General features: G+C 35.2%; 1 protein-coding gene across 1 annotated transcript in view; it reads right to left on the bottom strand.

Annotated features, from left to right (window-relative positions):
- Nucleotides 1–1,096: 1,096 nt before the first annotated feature.
- The window catches only part of RYK (receptor like tyrosine kinase), a 102,546-nt gene continuing 84,398 nt past the window's right edge, over nt 1,097–19,244 (bottom strand). The window contains exons 14-15 of the mRNA XM_058552871.1: nt 3,183–3,319; nt 1,097–2,217 (exon numbers count right to left, since the gene is read on the bottom strand). Coding sequence (XP_058408854.1) covers nt 2,106–2,217; nt 3,183–3,319 — 249 coding nt within the window. The 3' untranslated portion in view covers nt 1,097–2,105. The remainder of the gene's footprint in view (nt 2,218–3,182; nt 3,320–19,244) is intronic.

Here is a 19,244-nt window from a genome sequence, read left to right as displayed (position 1 = left end):
TAATATAGTGCTTTGTCAATTTGCTTCTTTCCTATAAAAATTACATTTTCTGCAAAATCTGTTCAGTAATATTCACAATCTACGACAAAACTACACTGGAAGAAGACCAGCCATGGAAATCTTATAACTGTTCTTTTCTTCCAATGACTCCAAGTAGCTTAGCAAGAAAAATCTATTTAAACTCTTAAGCCACCTACTAAAACAAATACACATATATAAAATAAAACAGCTTACAAACACAAAAAGTTAAGGTTAAAGGCACCACACATATCAGCAAACTGAGAGCACCTCTTACTACTTGCTAATTTGGGATAGAAGTCAGACGTCAGCACTTGTTCTTTCGAAATGATGTTGCACATAGAACTGTGATTTCTAAATAATGCACTATCCTGAACACAAAAAAAGAATGCACCGAATGTTAGAAGGGATGCTAGAGTTGAACCACTTCATGTGTACAATACACAGTAAGTGCTAAATAATTATTTGTTGATTGAATACCTTCTAAGATTGCAGGCTGTGAACAAAAACATCTGCAACTTACAAACAGTTCAAAGAGTTTTTAAAAAACCAGCCATTCAGAGAGCTGAGTATTTCATAAAACCAAAGAACCAGTGTTAATAAATGTTACACAGAAAAATCATGCTCTTGGCCTGCTTGTGGCAGAGCATATACCATATGAACTATTTTTCCAGATGTGCTGATTCATAAATCTTCTTCAAAAACAGCAAAAGCCTCCAACCACTATGCATTCTCCCTTATACACCTGTGAGGATGAGAGTAGAGGCGGGCCCCTGAAGGCCTAGCTATTTAGGAGGCCCATTCAACTCTGCCTTAGGCCAACTATAACCAAGCATAAAAACATACATACCCCTAATTAAATGGCTTTGGAGAAAAGTTTCAGTGTGTTGTAATACTTCCTTGTAATAATAATTCCAACTTTTTATAGAACCTAGAAGCTGAGTAGAGCCAGCTCTGTGTTAGGGTTTGGGAGCCTGAGTGAAACACCCACGAAATAAAACACAGATATCTAGCTGTTACATGTTCAAAGACTGACCAGACACAACCAATCATTCATTATGAACAATATTTTCAATACTGTCATAATATAAAACAAATCCTTTAATTTTTCAAGTGTTTTAAAAAATAATTTTATACTTAAGTCAGCCTTGAAGATAAGCACAAAATTTACCAGTTTACACTTTTTTTACCCATAACAACTCAAGCACCCACTCTGTGCATAGCACTATTCTAGGTGCAATAAAAGGGATTCTTAACCTTAGAAATATGATTTCACTTTCTGGAATTGTATTATCTCTTTTTCCGGAGAGTAAAAATAAATAAAATCACCATTGTTTACTACTGACCTGCCCCAGACTCACTTTTCTGGCTCACGGAAATGCTAATTTCTGTCAAATTTAAAATGTTTCAATGAATTCAGTTCCTACTTCCCCAAAAATAAGAAAGCAGAACTCCTTTTCATTAAAAAAAAAAAAAAAAATTTCCAAGAAACGGCAGTTTCTAACAAGTATTTTTTTTTTAATTTCTTTTTTTTCTCTAGCTTTTTAAAAAAGTTTTCTGCCTCCAATATTGCCTTTTCCTGTACAAGGGAAACCACACATCTTTTTATGCTGTTTTTCTTTTCCTAAGAAAAAGGACTGCATCTTGAAGACAAACCATTCCCAAGACTAGTGATAAATATTAAAGAAATTTTAAAGGTAAATAACCTACATTACCTTGACAATAAAAAGCAGATGGCACTAAGATAGCTATTCCAAATATCTGTGTTGAGACAATTTTAAAAACTGTTTATTTATTTTGTAAGAATGTACCCCCTAGTCCAAAGTAACTATGTTTTAAAAAATTTTTGGCCAAAAAATTTACAAAAACCTTTTCAGTTAACCTAATAAAAGTGATATCTAGAAAATATTCCACATTATTAAGTCTGTCTTAAAAGTTCAGATTCTAAAGCATTCCTAAGGCACGGTGTTCTGGAAGACAAATGTGCTTCTGCTGGTGTCACGGGATGTACGAGGCGTCCGCGACTGGCTCCAAGTGAGCCCTGACGAGCACCTTCCTCCTGCTGCTGTGGGACTGTGAGAGGAGAGTCAGACATAGGCCCCCAGGGCTGCGTGGAACTCTGTGAGACACTGCACCAGCTGCTGGAACTTGGGCCTCTCCTCCGGATCTAAGGCCCAGCAACAGGCCATCACAGCAAATCTGCAGAGTGACAAAAACGGAAAATTTGGCTAGTAATGATACAGTACTCCTAACCTTTTGGTCAATTTGATGCCAGTTATGTTTTCTGACTAAATGTGGGCATGGAGAGGATTTAATCAATCAATATTACTTATGATTGGCAGTTCTAAAATGCTGGCGGTTCTAAAATGAAAAGAAGCTAAAACGAGTTATCTAGAAATTGTGGATTTCAATTCTTCATGACATCATATCAAAATATATCAGCAAATAGATTTCATCTAAATACCTAAAACACAGTCAAAATAATAACTTGTATTATCCTATATTTAAGTTCTGAGAGAAAAAACTTGGGAGGAAGAGGAAAGTTTATCTAAGCTCTGAGAATCCTCGATCTATAGTAAAACCAATGCAAAAGCTGCCACCTCGCCATGGTGTAGAAACCCTCAGGGGATTCTGGAACCAAGTCCACACTCATCTGTGCACTCAATTACCCTGAATAGCCTCTTGCCCGTCCCAATCCCATTACATGAGAAGATTAGCTATGTGATGAAAGCAGGAAACAGGAACTTTCTCACTCACTAGCTCAGAACATCTTCCTTATATATCAATTGACACCAACTGGCAAGGCCAGATGACAGTGAGAAACGCTTTTTACAACTAAGTATGTCGTTAAGGTTGCCTAAATAAAAGTCAGGTACTCACTCTACATAGAATAACTGACATAGTATTCAGTGTTTTCTCACTACGTATATTAGTCTCTTGGATTAGATTAAGCATGCAGTGCAAAAAGTCCTAATGTCAAATGCATTAAAGAGTGAGTGAGTCTGGCTGACTTTGTGGTTCTCTCCAAGAGTCTAATTCAAGTCCAAAGAGTCACCATTCTCCAAAGGGAAGTCTCTGTACAAATATGGACACTTGTTCTTTTTCTTTTATCCCAACATGGTGAATGAAATGAAACCCATGTCTTCAAGCTCAGAAAAACTTACAGTTCATCAGGACAGTTGATTGGCTGGGCTATTCGGTAACCATCTTTCAGGTACGCAGCCATCTCAAAGGGGTCGATGTCCACATAGGGCGTTTGGCCAAGAGTCATGAGCTCCCACAGCGTCACTCCGAAGGCCCACTGAGGAGAAGAGCAGCAACACAATGAGAGGATATTTAAAACAGGTGTCAGAGTGCTGCTGCCTGTGGCTGGGTATGCACCAAAAACAGCAGATCAACCAACTCTTAAGGAAAGCAAAATATTATCTACAAAAAGAAGCCTACCATATCAAGTTAGCTTCTTTCACTGGGACATAAAAGAGCATTTTAATGAATGCATCCTTTAACGTGAATGTCATTATTGCATATTCTAAGGTAATTAGATCTGTTGGAAAGAATTGTTTTTAGTTGATTACAAGCCCCACCACCTAAAACTGCTTATTATGTCTAAGATTTTCCTACTATGAAAATCTGTTACTTTAAATACTATAGCTAGTCTACATAATTGAGAAGTGGAAAATCAATATAATTTTAGCTTAACTGGAGGGAAGAACATCCTGAATGAGTAAAATATGCAAATTATGTAAAACATAAGATGCCATGTATTTTTATTATAGTCCAATAATTTAAATTAACAGATGGAGGTATCCTGAAAAAAATATCTTCCAACCTTGCTTGAGTAAAAGATTAGATTTATTTAAAATCAACATGTGAGCTATTGGTAAGAACAGAAATCGTAAGCAGTGGCAACAATGCTCATTCACGGCCCAACCAGGGCTCCCAATTTTGGCCCAGCCCTGGCTACACTGTGGCTCATGGGGAGTGTGTGGAGGGCAGGCAATGTGTCTACACAGAGCTGCTGCTACGGAGCCAGGAAGGACTCACAATGGGCACTCCTGCCGATCTGCTGCCACTCATGAACCCCGAGGTCAGAACAGCTGAAGCTGGAGGAGGAGGAGGAGGACACCCGTGTACTATGGTATTGTGTTTATGACTCCCTAGAAGTTCTAGACATTTTGCATCCTTTATCTCAATTAATTTTCACAAGAAATCTGTGAGAATCATTGGTAGCCTGATTTTACAGGTGAGGAAACTGAGGGTCAGAGAAGTAACTTCCCAAAAAAACATTTTTTAGTGAGTGGAGAAAAAAATGGAAAAAAAAAACATGTAAGTCTAAAATAAGTCTGTTTATAAAATCTAAGCACAGTGCATTAAATTTTAAGTTATTTTTCAATAATAACAAAATCCTGAAATACTCCCTAAAATATACAGATTTGTTTTAAAAGCCCTATACTAGTAAACAACAGCTTTATTTCTTATCATAATCTAAGCAAACAAGAAAACAATGGAATGATATCTTTTAAAATCTTTAAAAAACTGTCAATGGAGAATTCTACACCAAGCCAAGATATACTTAAAAAATGAAGGCAAATACAGAATTTTTCAGACAAACAAAAGCTGAGAGAATATGTCACCGGTAGATCTACACAGCAAGACACATGAGAGCAGTTCTTCATGTGGAAAGAAAAAACACCAGATGGAAATCTGGTTCTACACAAAGAATGAATAGTGCTGAAAACATATGAGTAACAACTAGGTATCTTTCCCTCATTTTAAAATTTCCTTAATAGATTGTTTAAAGCAAAAGCAGTAACAGTGTATCACGGGGTTTATAATAAATATAGAAGTAAAATGTATGTGCACAACAGCATGACGGATGGAAAGGGATAAGTGGAAATATTATATTGTAAGCTGCTTATATTAAACACGAAGTGGTATAATATTATTTGAAAAGAGAACAGGCTTCTCAACCTCAGCACTCCTGGCACTGTGCACTGGCTAATTCCTTGCTGTGAGGGCTGTCTTGTACACTGCAGGCTGTTTGGCAGCATTCCTAGCTTCGACCAGACGCTCTCAAGTGTGATAACTGAGAATGTCAAATGTCTCCTCGGGGGGAGGCAAAATTGCCCCCAGTTGAGAACCACTAAGCTAGATTGATCAAAGAAAATAAAAAGATGCAAATTACCAGTATCAGGAATGAAAAAGGGAACATCATTACATCAAAAAATATTATGAACAACTCAATTTAATGCCAATAAATTCAACAACTTAGACGAAATGAACACGAATGAATTCCTTGAAATACACAATTACCAAAACAGACACAAGAACAAATAGAAAATCTATATAGACCTATATATCTTATTAACGAAACTGAATTCATAATTAAAAATCTTTCCACAGAGAAAACCCTGCATCCAAACAGTTTCACTGGTGAATTCCATCAAACTTGAAAGAAAAAAATATTAGTTTCCTAGGGCTGCCATAACAAACGACCACAAACTGGGTGACTTAAACAACAGTATTTATCGTTTCACAGTTCTGGAGGCTAGAAGTCCAAAACCAAGGTGTCGGCAGGGCTTTGCTCCCTCTGAAACCTGTAGGGGAAAATCCTTCCTTGCCTACTCCTAGCTCCTGGTGGTCTGCCGGGAATCCTTGGTGTTCCTTGGTCTGCAGCTGCAGCACTTCAATCTCTGCCTCTGTTTTACTATGACATTCTCCCCTTGCATGTCTGTGTCTCTTCTTATAAGGATACTAGTCATACTGGTTTAAGGTCCACCCTAATTGAGAAGGACTTCATCTTAACGTTACATCTGCAATGACGCTATTTCCAAACAAGGTCACATTCTGAGGTACTGTGTGTTAGGGCTTCAACCTAACTTTTGGGTGAACACAGTTCAACCCACAACACAATGCTACATAAGCTCCTTCAGAAAAAAGGGGAGGAGGGAACATTTTCCAACTCATTTTGAGGTCAGCATTACCCTAAATACCAAAATCAGAGTTCGAACTTTTGGAACTTAGTATCTTTTTCATTAATAGTGATCATTAGGGTGGAGCAGCGCCCATCCCTGAGGTCTGTGCTTTGGGAGGAGGGAAGAGGCAGTGAATAGATGGAGATGGATGTATAGTTTTAAAATCTCCATAGAGACAGAGCCTACTGGAATTTCCCTTAAACCAGTAGGTTAAGGGGAACATTCTATTCTGCTAAAAATGGAAAAATGATTTCAAATTAATAAAAGTTAAAGGAAGATTCCTGTTTACATCTAGGTATTTGTTTAACTTAAAACTTTATATGAACTTTTATTATTGATCAGTAAATGTAATGCTTAATTTTTTAAACAGTCTCCAATTTCCATAGAGAAAGTAGTTCACTACAAAGATGGAACAAGGCCCGAAGAAGTGAAACTGGCTAGGCGTTCCCACCCCTTCTTCATGAGATGAGATGGGTCTGCTCTTATTCACTGATTGTGGCAGCAGTGTGGGGAAGGAATAATCAATCCAAATTAGATTTTGGAGGAAGAAACAATGTGAATTGGTAACAAGTAGATACTACCACTTTGTACACTGGGAATAACCCCTACCACTGACAAGGGAGGTACCTTCTAACAACTTCTGAGTGTAAGGGACTTAAACAGTAATACTGGAGGTATCTGAGACCTCGAATACACACAGGTACCATAACAGTACAATGTGTATAAGCTGACTTAAAAAAATTACTTCTTTCACATTGTTTTGTCCACATTATCATCACTAAGCATCCACCTAAAGTTCTCATATTACCTAACGCAATACTAATAAACATCAAAAAAGAACAATAAAGTCAAAGAGTACACTGCAGTTTCATTTCCTTAAAAGCCAACAGAAATGATTAATTACATGTTGGCTCACCAACCCTTCAAAAAAAAATCAAGACCAAATAGCACAAGGATGATTTGTGGAAAACTTGCTCTCTAAAGTCTTCCGATAACATGTAAAATTTAGACAGACTGATTCTATAATTTCCTTTTGTTTGACGTTGTTGGAAAGGGGGCAGTAAGAAGGTCAAGCTGTTTTTTCCAAAGTTTTACGAAAGGCTGCTGCTACGTCCATTTAAAGAACATTTAGAGAATAACACTGTTCTTTTATTCTTCTTATTCCTCTTCTCCCAACTGTTTATTTTACAGCTTCTTAATATATAGGATATAAAACATTTTTTTCATGAACACATACTGGTGTGACTTGTCAAAAAGTATATAAATAAAATTATTTTTTACTCTTTAATGTAATGTTAACTAATGTTGGAGCTATTGAGAGATTTCCATTCTTTTACTTTAGGAATTTATAACACAAGGCTGAGCTCAGGATACTCTATACTGATGAGAAAAGAATTTTGTCCAATTCTAAATGATCTCATCTGACCAGAGTAAAAGCACAATCAGGTTTTCTGTGGCTAGGCCTTTCTGTTAATACTAGAAACCTAACATCCCTTTCTCACGTAAGAATATGGGTTCAGATGACCACAGTGCAATTGATTTAATCTTGGGCAAGCTTTCCAAGCTTGACTAATGAGAAGAATCATCTGGGGTGTGTGTGAAAAGTACAGATTCCCCATCTTATCCTAATAATTCTGAAGCCTGGAATTCAATATTTTTAACAAGAGTCCTACCTGGGTCTTAAGATCTGGCAAATTAAGGAACTAGTCTTAGATGTGCCAGCAGTGGTGGTCAGATAGCAAAGACAGTTTTTATTTATTTTTATTATAGTATGGATGACTTACAATAAACTGCATATAAAGTGTTTGATAAGTTCCAACACATGTATATACCCCTCAAACCATTGTCACAATCAAGATAATGAACATATCCACCACCTTCAACAAGATAATGAACATATCCATCACCTCCAAAAGATTCTTCCTGCTCTAATCCTTTCCTCCCACCCTCCCTACCATCCCCAAGTAATCATTAATCTGCTATCACTATAGATTAGTTGGCATTTTCCAGAATTTTATATAAATGAAATCATTCAAATCATACACTTCTTTGCCTAGCTTCTTTCACTCAGAATAACAATTCTGAGATTCATCCATGATGTAGCACGTATCAACAGTTCATCCCTTCTCGTTGTTGAATAGTAGTCCATTGTATAAATACAGCAGTTTATTTATCCATTTATCTGTTGATGGACATTCAGATTATTTCCAGGTTTAGCTACTAAAAATAAAGCCGCTATGAACATCTGTGTAAGGACATAGTGATAATGACATGCTTTCATATATCTAGGAGCAAAATCACTACATATGACATGTATATGTTTAACTTCTTAAAGAACTGCCGAACTGTTTTCCAAAGGGAATGTACCATATTACATTCCCACCAGCGGTCTAAGAGAGCTATAGTTCCTCCATATCCTTGCAAACACTTCAGTCTTTTCAACTTTAGCCACACTAATGGGTGTGTAATGGTATTTCATTGTGGTTTTAGTTTGCATTTTCCTAATGACTAATCATGGATCATTATTTTCATGTGCTTATGTGCCACTTGTATATTTTCATTGGTGAAGTGTTGGTTCAAATATTTTGCTCACTTACATATTGGGTTGCTTTTTTATTACCGAGTTTTGAGAGTTCTTTACGTATTCTGCAAATATGTCCTTTATCAGATAGATGATTTGCGAATATTTTCTCTGAGTCTGACTTCTCTTTTCATTCTCTGTCTACTGTATTTCAAAGAGCACAAGCTTTAAATTTTGACAAAATCTAATCTGTACTTTTATGGATCTTGGTTTGGTGTCTTATCTAAGAAATCTTTGCTTAACGTAAAGTCCCAAAGATTTTCATCTATGTTCTCTTCTAGAAGTTTTATAGTTTTAGATTTTACATTTAGGTCTGTGATCTATTTTGAGTTAATTACTGTATATGGAGCAAAATACGGATTGAAGTTCATTTTTTTTGTCGCTGGATATCCAATTGGTGCAGGACCATTTGTTTAAAACATAATCTTTTCTTCACAGAATTGCCTTTGCACTTTTGTTGCAAACTAGTTGTCCATATACATGTGGGCCAATTTTTAGATACTCTATTCTGTTCCAATGGTCTGTCTACCTTAATGCCAACACCACACTGTCTTGATTACCATAATCTGAAATCAGACCTTCAACTTTTTCTCAAAGCTGTTTTGGCTATTCTAGGTCCTTTGCATTTCCATATGAATTTTAGAATCAATCTATCAATTTCTACCAAAAAAATAAAAAGCCTTCAAAAATTTTCTCTAGAATCATACTGCATCTATAGATCAACTTGGAGAGAACAAACACCTGAATATTGAGTTTTCTGACCAACGAACAAGGTATAGCTCTCTATTTATACAGGTCTATAATTTTTATGAACAATGTTTTATAGTTTTCATTGTATAGGCATTTCACATTTTTTGTCAAATTTATTCCTAAGAATTTCATATTTTTTGATACTTTTATGTTTTTTAAAAAACAGGAAAGAAGCTCCTCGATATTGGTTTTGGCAATGACGTTTTGGACATGATGCCAAAAGCACAAACAACAAAAGCAAAAATAAACAAATGGGACTACATCAAACTTAGAAGCTTCTGCACAGCAAAAGAAACAATTAACAAATGAAAAGACAACCTACAGAATGGGAAAAAATTTTTGCAAACCATGTATCAGATAAGGGGTTAATACCCAAACTATATAAAGAACTCATACATCTTAATAACTAAAAAATAAACTGATTAAAAATGGGCAGAAGAACTAAGTAGATATTTTTCTAAAGACGAGATCAAAATGGCCAACAAGCACATGAAAAGATGCTCAATATCACTAATCATCAGGGAAATGCAAATCAAAACCATGAGATATCACTTCACACCTGTTAGAATGGCTATCATCAAGAAGACAAGAGACAACAGGTGCTGGCAAGGATGTGGAGAAAAGGGAACCTTTATACACTGTTGGTGGGAATGTAAATTGGTCCAACCACTATGGAAAACCATATGGAAGTTCCTCAAAAAATTAAAAGCAGATCTACCATACAACCCAGCAATTCCACTACCGGGTATATACCCAAAGGAAATGAAAACAGTATTTTGAGGAGATATGTGCACTCCCATGTTTATTGCAGCATTATTCACAATAGCCAAGATATGGCAACAACCTAAACACCCATCAATGGATGAGTGGATAAAAAAAGATGTGGGGTATATACATAATGAAATATTATTCAGCCATGAGAAAGGAGGATATCCTGCCATTTGCAACAACATGGATAGACCTTGAGCATATTATGCTAAGCGCGGTAAGTCAAAGAAAGATAAGTACTGTATGATATCACTTATATGTGGAATCTAAAAAGGTCAAACTAATAAAAAACAGAGAGCAAAATGATGGTTACCACAGAATGGGGGGGTGAGGGAATAAAACTGATGTTGTTTTAGTGTACAAACTTGCAACGAGTAGTAAATAAGCCATAGTAATCTAAAGCACAGTATAATGAATACAGACAACCATAGTGTACTATTAATAACTATCGCTACAATGGCAAGTGAGTTACAATACATAAATGTATCAAAGTAACACATTGTATGCCTTAAATTTATACAATCTTATATGTCAAATATATTCAATAGTAAAAAAAAGTTAAGAATGATCCAGAAAAACCCCTTTAAATTCTAATTTTTCATTATTAGTCTATAGAAATACAACTGACTTTTGTACATTGATCTTGTATCTTATAATCTTTCTAAACTCATTTATTAGTTCTAGTAGGTATTTTGTTGTACATTGATCTTGTATCTTATAATCTTTCTAAACTCATTTATTAGTTCTAGTAGGTATTTTGTATAACACATTGGATTTTCTTCATAGATGATCATGTTGTATGCAAATAAAGTTATTTTTTCCTATTCAATCTTTTCTTCCCTTTTATTTTCTTTTCTTGCCTTAGAGCACTGGCTAGAACCTCAAGTACAATACTGAAGAGAACTCATGAGAGTAGATGTCCTTGTCTCGCTCCTGCTATAAGTAAAAATAATTCAGTCTTTCAGCATTAATTATGATGTTAGCTATAGGTTCTTTTTGTAGATGCTCTTTATCAGATTGAGGAAGTTCTCTTCTATTCCTAGACTGCTGAGAATTTTTATTAGAAATGAATTTTGGATTTTTTCTAATACTTTTCCTCCATCTATTGAGATAATCATATGGTTTTTCTTTCTTACTATGTTAATATAGTAAATTGCACTGTTTAATTTTCAAATGGTAAAACAAACTTGTATTCTTGGGATAAAGCCTATGCAGTCATAATAACTATTTTTTAAATATATTTTTGGATTCTATTTGCTAAACTTTTGTTTAGAATTTTTGCATCTATGGTCATGAGGGATAATGATCTGTAGTTTTCTTTTCTTCTGATCTTTGTTGTTGTTTCAAGGCAATGCTGACCTCATAGGATGAATTAGAAAGTATTCTCTCCTTAAGTTTCTGAAAGACACTGTGTAGAATTTGTGTTATTTCTTCCTTAAATTTTTGGAAGTACTCACCAGTGCCCTAGAGTTCACTCTGGACCCAGAGTTTTCTTTTTTGGGTAGATTTTTAACAAAATATCCAATTTCCTTACTAGATATGTATAGGGCCATTCAGATTATCTACTTCTTGAGTGAGATTTGAAAGTTCTTATCTTTCAAAGAATTTGTCCATTTAACCTAAGGGTCTGAATTTATTGGGAAGAAGTTGTTCATAACATTCTCTTATTACTTAATACTTGTGAGATTCTGTAATGATATCACATCTCTCATTCGTTATATTGTTAATTTGCAACTTCTTTTTTTCCTGATTAGTCTGGTGAGAGATTTATCCTTAAGGATATTCTCAGAGTTAAGCACTGGTTTCACTGATTTTCTCTGTTGTTTTTCTGTTTCATATTTCACTGACTTCCATCTAATCTTTATATTTCCTTTCGTCTACTTACTTTGGGTTTAATTTACTCTTTTCCTAATTTCTTAAGGTGAAAACGACAGTCACTAATTTGAGACTTTTCTTCTTTTCTAATATTGATGTTTAATAGCATACATGTCCCCCTTGAGCAGCATCCCCCAAATTTTGAAACGTGTTTTTTTCATTCAGTTCTAAATACTTTATAATTTCCCTTTTGATTTCTTCTTTGACACGTGGGTTATCTGTAAGTGTATTATTTAGTTTCTAAATTTGGGGATTTTTCTAAATTCCTAGTTTTGATTTCTAATTTAATTCCATTGTGTTTACAAAACCCGACTTTGTATGAATTAAAACCTTTTAAATTTACTGACTTGTTTTATGGCCCAGAATACGGTCTATCTTAGTAAATATTCCATGTGCACTTGAAAAGAATATGCATTCTACTTACTGTTGCTGGGTGGAGAGTCACACAGTTGTCAATTAGATCAGGTTGGTTGATACTGTTATTCAAATCTATATCCTTACTGATGTTCTATCTATTTTATCAATTATTGAGAGAGGGGAATTGAAATCAGTTTGATTATCTTTTAAAGAGATATAAATAATAAGAAAAAATCTATACATTTTTTATGTAGTTACCATTTCTGGTGCTCTTTGCTTCTTTGTATAGATCCATAGTTCCATCTGGTCTCACTGGTTCCTGAAGAACTTCCTTTAGCGTTTCTTGTAGTGTGGGTCTGCTGGTGATGAATTCTTTCAACTTTTGTATTTCTGAAAAAGTCTTTATTTCTCCTTCATTTTTGAAAGATATTTTTGCTGGGTACAGAATTCCATGTTCACTGTTTTCTTCTCACAGTACTGTAAAGATGCTTCACTGTTCTCTCCCTTGCATTGCTTCCAATGAGAAACTTGCTGCCATCCTTTTCTTGGTTCCTCTGTTTATTAACATGTTTTTTTCTGACTGCTTTTAAGATTTTCTCTTTATCACTAGTTTTGGGGAATTTGATTATAATATTTTCTTGTTTAGTTTCTTCATGCTTCCTCTGTTTGGGGTTTGTTAACTTCTTGTAACCATGGGTTTATAATTTTCACCAAATTTGGAAACATTTCAGTCATTATTTCTTCATTATTCTTTCTGCCCCACCGCACCCCCCCCCTACACAACTCTATGCCTTTCAGGACCCCAATTACACATTTATTCAGCAACCTGAAGCTGTCCCACAGCTCAATGAGAGAGCCTTCTTCAAGAATTTTCTGAATCTTCTCTCTCCTTCTCTTGCTTTACTCCCATCTCAAAAGAGAGGTATACTTCTTTCTGTGCCAAGATTATACCTTTACCTGGGTTCCTGAGCCCATTCACCCATCATTTCTTGGACCTCCCCTCCAATAGTAACCACATGTCTAATCCCTTTCTCCTCTTGCTTCCCTGGCCTAAAAACCAAAGCAAACCAACCCAATAAAATAGAACACAAAAATAACAAAATAAAGCCTCTCTTGATCCTGCCATCCCATCAAGCTGTGTCCTTTCACTCCTCTTCATAGCTGAACTTCTTCAAAGTGTAATCTACTTATTGCCCCCACTTTTTCACCTCCCACAGAGCCCTTGACAATCACATCTAACTTTAATGATTTACTAAATCTGCTTGTTCAAATGCCCCCAACGATTTCCTCATTCTTTCTGACCACTGCAGATATGTTTATAGAATAGAATGTCCTTGAAACTATTTCCTTCCGTGGCTTCTAAGACATAGCATTCTCTGGATTCTCTTCTTACCTTTCTGTTTTATTTCTTTTTTCACCTTTCCTTTCTCACTAACTAAAAATAAACATTCCCTATATCCTTCCTTTGGCTTTCTTTTCTCTATATATTCACTACTTCTGAGATCAAATGCTCCTGTTCATTCAATCATCATTTTTATAAGTTGATGTCCAATTTCTAATATCCTGCTTCTATGTCTTTCCAGAATTCCAGACTCAGATTCCACTCAGTATCTTGAACTCAACATGCCTCATATCAAATCAATCATGTTTTCCCCCAAAACAGATAGTCTATCTATTGTCCTCAGTTGCGTTACATCTTCACAGTGACTTAGGATTTACTGCAACAGTAGAACTAAAGAAAAGTAAGGATCAAAGATTGCACTGAAGTTTTCAGAAAGATGGGCCCTGGGTAGAAAGGCAGAGTAGACATCTATGCAATGTATCTAATAGTTAAGAGGAGGGCCTCAGGCCACAAAGGTCAATTAATAAATCATTTACTCATAAATAACAACTGTAGTCAAGAGACAAGATCTATGAAATGAAGTATGAGGGAGTGAGACAAAGAGAAATGTAAGGATTCAGCATGGAAACAGAAACGAGAAGAGGACAGTGTGAGACCACTCAGGATTCTTTTACACAGTGAAGTACACAGCTCCCCGGAGATAAGATTAATACTGCTGGCTGTGAATGTTCTTAAAATAAATGACCCAAAAGGCATATATATATAGATCAACTTCAATTCTGTAATTATGGAACACTGCTAAAGGAAAATAAGTAAGGCAGAGTTTCCATTGCCCATTCTGGGAAGAATGACTTGTGCATAAAAATAGAAGGCAGCATGTGATAGGTGCCATTAGGTAGGTACAAAATTCTCTGGGGATCCAAAGAAGACCAAATCAAAGGGTATAAAAGAACCTAGTATGTTTGGACCCACCAAGAATTCCAGATTGGCTGAAATGCAGAACATAAGGAAATGTATAGTGGAAAATATGAAGCAAAATAGGGAAGATAAGGTAAGGAGCAGAAGGCTCTGAAAACCGGGGAAAAGAGTTTGGATGCTTCTTTATCAACTCCCTTTAATTAAGATTTCACTTTGAAGATCAAAATATCATGCAGAAATACTCCTAGCAGTGGAAGCTTGAGTTCACTCATTTACTAACATTAATCAATGTTCACAAGTTTTCAAAACTGACACTGCACTGTGCACAAGGTACAGGCTTTATTAGTATATACCCCTTCCTAAATATCCAGTTTTTGAAGCTTTTATCATTCTATGAATTTTAATTTTTCAGACATATTTTCTAGGCCTTTTCGATAATCATAACTGAAATATACATCTATTAAGATTATGTTACTTTAAAAAAGCTTTAATATTTAAAGATCCAATTAATAAATTTATGTAAGTGACCCTTAAAGGGGTCCTTTTAACAATTCTTCTATGTTAACTATTACCTAAAAACCTTAATACTCCTCCAGATTTATCACTGTGGCAAACACTTTTTTATTCCAGCTAAACAAATGTACCCAGATGTACAATGACTGTATAGCAATACACTGACTGCATCAGATACCGAATTTAGTACATGTTGCTAACTCAACTCCAAAAATCAGCGATCTTTAGGCACAGAATGTCATACATGACTGAAGAGATCACTTTTGCTATGAGTCTGTCCTAGGGTCTGTGATTAGGAAAGAGAGAAGAGCCAATACTGGAGGTCTACCAGGCCATCACACATCTGCTCCTTATGGCACTTGCCCCCACTGTACCAGATGCTTACACATCACTGTCAGAGCACAGGCTACTGAGGGGAATGTTAAATAGAATGACAAGAACAGGGAAGGGGAGGGGAAGGGGAGTTCACAAGATCTCTTGAAGAAAATATCTATTCTTAGGGAGAGCCAATACAGAAAATACATCGAGGGCAACTACTTTAATCACAAGAGAGCAACTGGTCACCTCTGAAAACATAATAACTGTTCCTAAAGTAAATCCATTTATTGCTCAGTCCCAAGAAACAGTAAGACTATTAAAATATTATTTAAATAAAACTAAACAGTATCTTCTTAATAATATTAAACTTTAAATCCTTATTTCCTAATGTCTGAATGATCCTTTCACTTCTCACTTTTTCTTAATGTCTTTATATCAATTCCTCTTAATGTGAATTTAATATTTAAATAGTAAGTCTAAGACCGTTGATGTGTAAAACCTGCAAGTATAATGGAAACAAATATTGGGAATCTAAGCATTATTCTAAAGTTAATAATGAAGAAATAATGTAAAATAGCAAGTTTTCTATGCTTCTAGAAATAATCAGCATTCTCTGAAAACTACAGCTTTCTCTCTGATACCACAGTAGTTCAGAAGACCACTCTTCGTAGGTATATTATAATGTGAGTTTCCCCTGCTCACGTCTGCTCAGGATGTGGCACTGACTTTCCACAACACTGGGCAAACAGGAGTAATAAGAAGCATCCCGCTGCAGATATAATAGCTGAATAACTTCACAGATTTCCCCCCTTCTTCCAGGTAATCTTTAATGTTCACAAAATAAATAATGCAAAGACAGAAGAAACACATTTTAATTTGCCATGAACCCTAAAAACTGTTCAAATACTTCAAAGGATCCCCTCATTGCCTTAAACCAACTGATAAGATTAGCATGGAAATAATTTCCTTAACTTGTTTTTCCCAAGAAAACACTTTTTAAATACAATTAACACCATAAAGACAGGAAAAACACCAAGAAAGAAACTTTTAATTGTGCATTACTGATTGAATTTAGTCTCTTAACAACAGAATTACGTTAGCTACTATAATTAGCTAAATAATTCAGAGAAGATATAAATCAAGAAATCTACTTTCAAATAAAGGAAAAGAAAGTAAAAAACAATCTATGGTGGTATTCACATCTGATGAAAACAGAATAAAAACAATATCCAGAAATTCTTAAGAATGCCTATCATGACATCATATCTTGGAATAATATTAGAAAGAGATTTATAACTGGTCAAATCTAGTTGTGCATATTTCCTAAGTTCAACAGTTAACCGCTGACATTAACATTATAAGAATCTTGACATACTGAATCTTTCCAGTAAAACTTGTGAAAACACAACCCAGAAATACGTTTTATTTTTAAGATGGAAAACATTAACGTATTTCTAAACAAATTGTGTAGAATTTTTAACTATAAAGAAATGCAAAAAGATTAAGAATCTTTTAAAGGACAGAGAAAATGTCCCTTCCAAAGCAGTAAATATCATTTGTTAGGTGCTACACTTACACCTAAAATATGTATTTTAACATGTATAGAGACTCTGGTGGGAGTAGGGTTATATTATTTATTTTGTATAGGACTCTTCATGAAGTTTTTTTTTTTTTTTAAAGATCATTCTCTCTAGGTGCTGAGAGTGCATTTTTTTTTGTAGGGAAAGATTTGCCCTGAGCTAACATCTGTTGCCAATCTTCTTCTTTTTTTCCCTTTTTTTTTGCCCCCCAAAGCCCCACTGCATGGTTATATATCCTAGTTATAAGTCCTTCTAGTTCTTCTATGTGAGCCACTGCCACAGCATGGCAACTCACAGATGGGTGGTAGGGTTCCGCGACTGGGAACCAACCTGGGCCCCCGATCACCGAGAGCGCTGAACTTTAACCACTAACCACTACTGCAGGCTCTTCATGAAGTTTTTCAGCCCAATTATTAAATGTAGCTTTTAAATTCCTAATTCTATCCATAAAGGAAAACTGGGAACAGAGTATAATGATTATGTGTACTCATTTTCAACACAAATATTAGAAAGCAGAAAGCAATCTTTAACATTTGTCCTTTAAGAATTCAAAAAATAATCAATCCCACACAACTGAAAAGCAAGATTTTTACACTAATAGTCACATCATAGTCATAGCAAACAGAACAGTGTTCCCATTCCCTTCAATGTCAATTATCCAAGGCAAAAGATATTTAGAGGGAAAAAATATATATATACACACATATAAAGGAAAGGAATTTATAAGAATCTAAAGAAGAAAAATCTGAACATTTTAGAAGTTAACCATGTTAAAGGTAAATCAATGAGTATTCTCACCATCACATTCTAAGTACAGCTCAGAAGAATTTGAGTCACAGAGACATTTCAAGTAAGTTTATGCCAAAACAAGCTAAAAGTAATAATGATTTTAAAGTAATTCTCCTGTTAAGTTGCTCACCATTAAGTTCGTGGTGATTTTTTACAATAAAGCCATCAAGTGATCAAGCAGCAACAAGGTATTTGGTATGACCGCATTCTGTCAGAAGGCAGATTCTTACATAAAATACGTGAGCTCTTACAAAATTTATAAAACATCATAACCATAAAAATAACTAATTCTAAGTAAGATTTTGACATATTTGCTTAACTAAACTATGTATCCTCAACATGGATATTACCAGCTAATACAGGGCAGTGTACCCAGCTGATGAGATATAGATCACATTGCTTAGAGATGTATTGTTAACTACAGCTATTTGGTTGAAAGTGGATCATCTAATTTAATTTCAACTCTGGAGTTCCTGTGAAATATGTGACCATAAACGTTATAAAAAATAATTCCTATTACTACTTAAATATACAATGGAATACCTACATAGAAATAAACAAATGCATTAAGCAATGCACACTTTGGGGACTTGCACTGTGCAAGCAAACAGCACTTCTGGCTATCTGGTATACCCCTCTGAAATATTAGCTATCAATACTCCTTTTTCTAAGAGAATAATCAAACAATCCCCAATCTCTTGAAGTTACATGGCACACTTGTAGATTGTCATCTAAGAAACATCTTCTATTTCCTGCCCATTAGACTAGTTTTGGGTTCATCACAACTGCCACCTCATTTTTGCTAAGGCAACTATGTATTTCAATGAGTAACAAAATCATAAAATCTTTTTTATGTTTTTTTTTTAATTGAGGTAACATTGGTTTATAACATTATATAAATTTCAGGTGTATACCATTATATTTCGATTTCTGTGTAGACTACTTCACGTTCACCACCCAAAGACCAATCACCATTCATCACTGTACACAAGTGCCCTATCATCCCTTTCACCCTCCTGCCTTCCCCCTTCCCCTCTGGTAACCACCAATCTATGCTCTGTGTGCATGCATCTGTTGGTTGTCGTTTTTATCTTCTACTTATAAGTGAAATCATACAGTATTTGACTTTCTCTGACTTATTTCGCTTAGCATAATACCCTCAAGGTCAATCCATGTCATCACAAATGGCAAGATTTCATCTTTTTTATGGCTGAGCAGTATTTCATTGTGTATATATACCACATCGTCTTTATCTATTCATCCATTGATAGGCACTTAGGTTGTTCCCAAGTCTTGGCTATTGTGAATAACGCTGCAGTGAACATAGTGGTGCAAATATCTTTACACATTTGTGTTTTAGTGTTCTTTGGATAAATACCCAGAAGTGGAATAGCTGGATCACATGGTAGTTCTATTCTTAATTTTTTGAGGAATCTCCAAACTGTTTTCCATAGTGGCTG

Source organism: Diceros bicornis, chromosome 2, assembly GCF_020826845.1.
Source record: "Diceros bicornis minor isolate mBicDic1 chromosome 2, mDicBic1.mat.cur, whole genome shotgun sequence".
NCBI classification, from domain to species: Eukaryota; Metazoa; Chordata; class Mammalia; order Perissodactyla; family Rhinocerotidae; genus Diceros; species Diceros bicornis.
This window is presented reverse-complemented; position numbering and strand designations above follow the sequence as displayed.